The sequence below is a fragment of the Suricata suricatta genome, chromosome 13, assembly GCF_006229205.1.
Source record: "Suricata suricatta isolate VVHF042 chromosome 13, meerkat_22Aug2017_6uvM2_HiC, whole genome shotgun sequence".
Lineage (NCBI taxonomy): Eukaryota > Metazoa > Chordata > Mammalia > Carnivora > Herpestidae > Suricata > Suricata suricatta.
Window position 1 is genome coordinate 87936670 of NC_043712.1, and position 6000 is coordinate 87942669.

Below are 6000 nucleotides of genomic sequence, written 5' to 3' on the forward strand. Positions count from 1 at the left end.
GCCCGCCACGGAGCACCCCCAGTGGGAGAGGCCTCCAGGAGCCCACAGGAGCCCACTGGCCTCCTCTCTGCTCGGTGGGCAAGGCCTCGGGAACGGCCGTACAAAGGACAGTGGCGTTCCCGGGGCGAACGGGGTAGAGGATATAACATCAGAGGGTCTGACCGGACTTCAAATTCGCATCCGCGGGAACGGACCTAGGATGGGAGCCTCTACCTGATTTCAGATCAGATGGCGGAGATCCGTCAGCCTTCCTGCTATCAAACTTTTGCTCATCATACGTTTTTCTCTGTGGGAAAAATTGAAAAGTAACACGAATTAAGGGAAACCTACCCTCATAAAAAAGGCCTAAAGTGGCAAATCTGTTAAGTATTTACAAATCAAACCATTTCAAAAAAAGGTTAAACAGAAATCAATTCATAAATACACAAAAAGATAAGCAACACAAGTATCAAGTGAGAATCGACCGGCTCTTTACGCCTTAAACCCGCTCAAGTAACCCGCCAGGTGCGCGGCTGCTAACCTTAAACAGAGCTTTCGGGCCCGGGGGGACAGCGCTCATCTGCTCGCTCCGCGGCCTCACAGTCTGCAACGCTCGGTAACGGCCGGGGTGGCCGTACGCGTACGGGGAGCCGGGCACCGTGGACTCCACGGGGTAAGGAGAGTAGCTGCACGGGTGGACGGAGAGCTCAGAGGACAGGTACTGAGCTGGAAACGCTGCAGCCCCAAAGGCCACCTCTTCAGGATAGAGCTTCTGCCTAGGGAAGAAGGGCAAACGCAGTGATGGACTTCACACTGCACGCCAAGGAGCGCTTCGGGACCACACACATTTCAACCTCTCGTCATCGCTGAGGTCATTCGTTCTGCACGGAAGCCAAAGGAGACCTCCCAGCGTTTCCCGCCCCACAGAGGCAGACGCAGACCCAGTCCCATGCGCTCGCTGCCGCGCCGAGGCCTCTGTGACAGGGCTGCGACACACGGGCGGCTGGAGAGCCCCCACGGGGCCAAACGCCGGGAAAGCCTCCTGCAGCCGCCCCGGCCACCAGGGCCAGCCAGACCATTCTCCCTGCAGAGCGGGCTCCTACGGGCCCCACTGCCCAAACCCACCCCCACTCGCCCAGCACCCGCAGGCAAACAGGGGCCCAGGAGCTGAAACCCTGCTGACGACACAGGCACCAGACACCCCATCTGCCCTAAGCCGAAGGGTGACTGAACACTGACTGTGTTAGCAGACGTGGTATTCGGCCAGGGGTCTCGGCCACCTTGCGGTGAAAGCCGGACAATGGTGCGAGGCTGAGCACAGGAGGGAAGACACAAAACACGACCTCCTCAATCCCACACATAAGCACCAGACGTTCCTAGGACTTCCCAGAGCCGTGACTTTTCTGGTGGAAAATCAGTGAAATCCCGGAGTTTGCGGGGCCACTGAGAGGCAGGAAAACCCAAGCTGAGGAGGACACACCATGCCTCATCTTCTGGGCGTCCGCTGGCCAGGTTCGGACACGGGTTCGGCTCTGCTGCGAGGAGGAGACGGCTGCAGGAGGAAGGAGTCGCCACCCGGGTGACGAGGTCAGACCTGCTACACGCTTTCCAGAATGTGCACCGCGGTCACATCCACGCAGGGCCTAACTGTGGCCGGCCCACTATCACCATCTACGAACGCACGACCTTCTAGAGCAAGCTCAGACCCTGGAAGACCGCCCACTAATTCCAGCAGTCAACGAGTCCTACCTTGCCTGCTCCTGAACGCCCGGCCTAGTGCTATTCTTGGCAGAAAAGGAAAGATTCAAAGTTTCATCCTGCGATGCTAACGCTAGATGGGAATCCATCTTATTTTAGTTGAAGGTCAGAAAATCTAAGGGGTGGGGGCAGATGAAGGTGTTCTGTTCTTCTGAAGAAAATGTGAGCAAAGAAAATAGGTTGACAACAAAAAATAGTAAAACTTCAACCAGATAAATGAACAGAGTGATGAAACTCCGGTAAAGAAGGGAAGCGAGGCAGGCTCCCGTGGTTTTGAAGGCCACGGTCAGCCAGAGAACGTCCACCCAGGAGTCCAGAGACCTCGGTCTGCGTCCTCTCTCTATTCACAATCTAGTTTTCCACTTTGGACAACCCATCACTGGTCTTTCTTCCTCTGGAGAGTATTTTTCCTTTCTGTCCAAGATCAATACAACCACGTGCAGAGAACACACACAATAAGATGTCACACAGACAACCGACAGCATCTGTTGGGGCTTCAAATGGCTTGTCTGTAAAATTCCAGTGGCCACGAACTGCCCAGATGACCCCAAACCACAGAACACACCCCTTCACGCCCACCATCTCATCCCGCCCCCTCCCTTCACACGGACGGTGCTTCCTTCTCCAGCTGCTCTGCTGCTCTGCGCCCCCAGCCTCTGTACTCACCCGATCCCCACATCCCCCTGCCCGTCCCCACCAAGTCCAGAGGCTCCAGGACATCCTTCCTGCAAGCCTGGTTGCCTCCTTGCCATGGCATCTTCGGGGTCTGGCCCTTCCGTTACATCACTTGAACAGCTCCACTGGCCTGAACTAGCAGCCCTGTCCCACCTTCCAGAAGCTCGTCCGTGCAGGGCGCTCCTCCACACTTTCCCTTCCTCCAGCCAGTCTTGAAGCCCACACCTGCCTTCCCCCCGCCACGCACCTGCAATCTCGCACCCTCACCAGCTCCAGGCCTCACTCTGCACCTGCAGGCTGTCCCACCGCATGGCTCACTCTTCCCAAGTGGCGCTGGAGCACCAAGCTGCACACCTGGTCCCCAAGCAGCCCCTCTTCCCATCCATGTCCCCAGGAGAGGCCCCACCACTGTGCACGCATTCAGCCGGAAATCGCCACAGCTGCCCCCCCCCCCCACACTGAGGACGCTTCTTGCAGCCGGGTTCCCCGTATTTTCTTCTCTAGCTTCGGTGCCTGCAACCCAGTCCAAGCCTTCAAGCCCCTCTCTCTCCGAGGGAACGAGAATCCAGGAGCGAGCATCACACACATCACCGTTTAAGGAACCACCACCACCTCCCTACTCCCACCTACACCAGGCAGGCTTCTCCCAAGCCCTCCACCTGCTCCTCTGGCCTTGATGGTCGTGCAATGTCTTGCACCTGGTCCCTGCCGTCAGCCCAGCAGGTGTCAGGCTCCAGCCACCAAACAGACCTGAGTCACACACTGTCCACGACTACTGGTTCTCACAGCTGAGACGTCTTAACGTAAAAGCACCCACATATGGGGCACCTGGGTGGCTCAGCTGGGTGAGCATCCAACTCTTGATCTCATCTCTGGTCTTGGTCTCAGGGTCATGAGTTTGAGCCCCACGCCGGGCTCCAGCAAAAGACAAATAGAAGGGAGAAGCCCCCACGTCTGACAGCATACTGCGACACGCTGGAATGCTCAAGGCCCGCCTGCGTCACAGCAGCTGCGGTGACCGGAGACAGCACAGGTCAGGAGGAGACGCTAGCTCCGGTTTGGGTGCTACCGACCTAAGTTTGAACACATGTTTCTATCCAGTTCCTCAGGTGTAAAAACATTACACCTCCCTGCCAACCTCATGGGTTAGGACAAGAGCGCGGACCTAAGTTCCTTATGGAAAACGCTACTCCTTTTTTTCACCACAGAGATCCCCATTTATACAAAATCTGGCTCATGCGAAGACTTCTTAGCTTCCGTGAGGTCAGACTTCTCATTTATGCGTATCGCCACTGCGTCCCCTTCAAAAATCCCTGTCTTTCCTGACCCTGACCCTCTGCTCTCATGCCTTTGTCCTTAATTGTTTTTTCCTCAGGAAAAAATACTGTCAGCCAATCTTCTCCTTGCTTATAAAGAACTTAACAAACAATGCTAAAAAATATATGAGATTAAGAAACCTAATTTTTAAATACAGCAGTGCACATCTTGTAAGCTTCTGATTTGCCTCCACTCATGCTACTGCCAGAACATTACTTTAGTTCTAAGAATGTTTCCACCTTCATTTCGGGTAACTGGACTCCGCCTAGCACGTGGCTTCGGATCCTACTGCATGAACCACCCGAGGCAAGAAATAGCTCAACTGAGACCAGGCCAACCTTCCTTTTACAAAGGATGAAATTACACTGGAAAACCTGGGAATTCCTACCCAAGCACATGTAGACAGAACTTCCAATTTTGTCAAAAACAAACAAACAAAAAAAAACAAAACCAAACAACGTAAATACACCAGGCAACTTGATAACTATTTGTTCCAATTTTCATCTTTGGGAATACTATTGTAGAATTTACATGAAGTATAAACTATTTTCAATCACACTATGCAAGCATTAAAAAAAACAAGTTTGACCCCCATTAAAGGAATGTAAAGACAAGGGGATGCATACCTTACAAACAAAATCTACAAGTAGCCCACAGAATGATATGAAATCTTTAACACATATTTTTCTAAATTCAGCTAATAACAGAAACCATTTTGAAAATACCTAAAGAATGAATTTTGAAAAGGAAAAGGGAAACTTCAAAAACATAAGCCTCCTTTCAACTCAAACTTCGAAGAATTTTATAACCCAAACTTGTAGAATCCTTCTCCCCAGGACACTTTAAAGAAAAATGGTTAAAGTGAAACTAACAATTTCCATAGACCTAGCCACAGGAGGCAGCAACCAAGCCTCAGAGCCCCCACTCTTCCCCAAGCAAGATTTTAAGATGTTGAACCCTAAACCCAAAAAGCAGGCTTCTTTGTCTGGACTTCTGTCTGCCCCTCATTCCCTCCCCCATTAGGCCTGATATGCTTTCAAACCCTATGCACCAATGAACTCTGAAACAGCATTTCCCACTTCTGAATGTAAGGCAATCCCCATACTTTGTCCACAATAATGGCACGCAGGGTGGAGAAAGGAACAGAGAATTCCGTTTCTGTGCAGAACACAGGTAGGTTGTGCCCCTGGCTCAGACCGCTCTCAGCTGAGCAGTGTCCTCCAGTCTTTCGAGAACTTTAACGGGCTAAGTGCCGCACCTTTCGAAGTCTCCCCGGGCACCGGGCACTGCAAGGCATTGAGGAGGATACGTACTCGGGCCCTGGCAGCTCCGGAACACCAGGATAGTAGCCGGCGGCACAGCCAGGGAACGCACGAGCTTCCGAAGGCTCTGCCCACGCCACATGGAGCCCAGCAAACTTGGGGACAAACGGTTTCACATCTGCTGACAACTTGATGCCCTGAGGGGAAAAAAGGGCGTTTTGACTACAGACATTCCGAGGCAAAGCAAATGTGAATAAAACCCAAGAAAGTGGCTCGGTTCTAGCAGCCCCAGAAACGCTAATCCCAGTACTCTCTGCTGTTTCAGTAGTTCGACTTTATAAAAATAACAATTTGTTTGCTAACAACTTCTTCCCCGACGGTTTTTTATTAAAAAAAAACAACAACAACAACAACAACTATTCTACCAAAGAGTAAAAGTGGCGGGGCGGGGCGGGCAGGCCGCGAGAGTGGAGCGCACCGTGAGGACAACGGCCAGCGTCCCCTCGGCTCTCACCCGCGGTGCGGGTTTGGCCGCTCTCGGCCGGGGTCCGGCAGAGCCCCCAACCGCCCGCCGAGCCGCTAACGGAAACGCTCAAACAAGTTGACCGCCACCGCATTTCTCAAAAGTTACGTAAAACCGTTGCTTTTTGCTCAGCGAACCACTGAGAGCTGTCTGGAGGGAAAGTAAAGGCAGGCTCTGCTAGAAATCCGTTCTAGTGTCCCAAACCCTTGGGGGATTTGGACGTTAAAACCCGCTCTTTCGGTTTCTTGAAGTGCACTGAGATTACTTCCCGGACACGCTTACGAAGCACACTGTCCCCTCCGCTGCGGGCCGGCGGCGGCGGCCACCTCTCCGGCGCACGTTCGCGCCGCTCCTCCCCCACGACCGCGGCGAGACGGCGCGGGGGCGCCTCCCCCGGGCAGCCGGACAGCCTCCCTCCCAGAGCCGCGTCCTCCTCCGTCTGGGAGTCCGCCCCGACGCCCACCCTCCAGTGCGGGGCGCCGTCCT

At 53.6% G+C, this 6000-nt stretch overlaps 1 protein-coding gene across 6 annotated transcripts in view; it reads right to left on the minus strand.

Annotated features, from left to right (window-relative positions):
* The window catches only part of SECISBP2 (SECIS binding protein 2), a 40222-nt gene extending 35101 nt beyond the window's left edge, over nucleotides 1-5121 (minus strand). For 3 of the 6 annotated variants that reach the window (XM_029919415.1, XM_029919413.1, XM_029919416.1), the window contains exons 1-2: nucleotides 521-645; nucleotides 214-286 (exon numbers count right to left, since the gene is read on the minus strand). In XM_029919415.1, coding sequence (XP_029775275.1) covers nucleotides 214-286; nucleotides 521-559 — 112 coding nt within the window. In that variant the 5' untranslated portion in view covers nucleotides 560-645. Of the gene's footprint in view, nucleotides 1-213; nucleotides 287-520; nucleotides 752-4987; nucleotides 5001-5042 lie in introns of those variants that run through there. The other 3 variants (XM_029919417.1, XM_029919418.1, XM_029919414.1) reach the window with 3 other exon arrangements.
* Nucleotides 5122-6000: the final 879 nt, after the last annotated feature.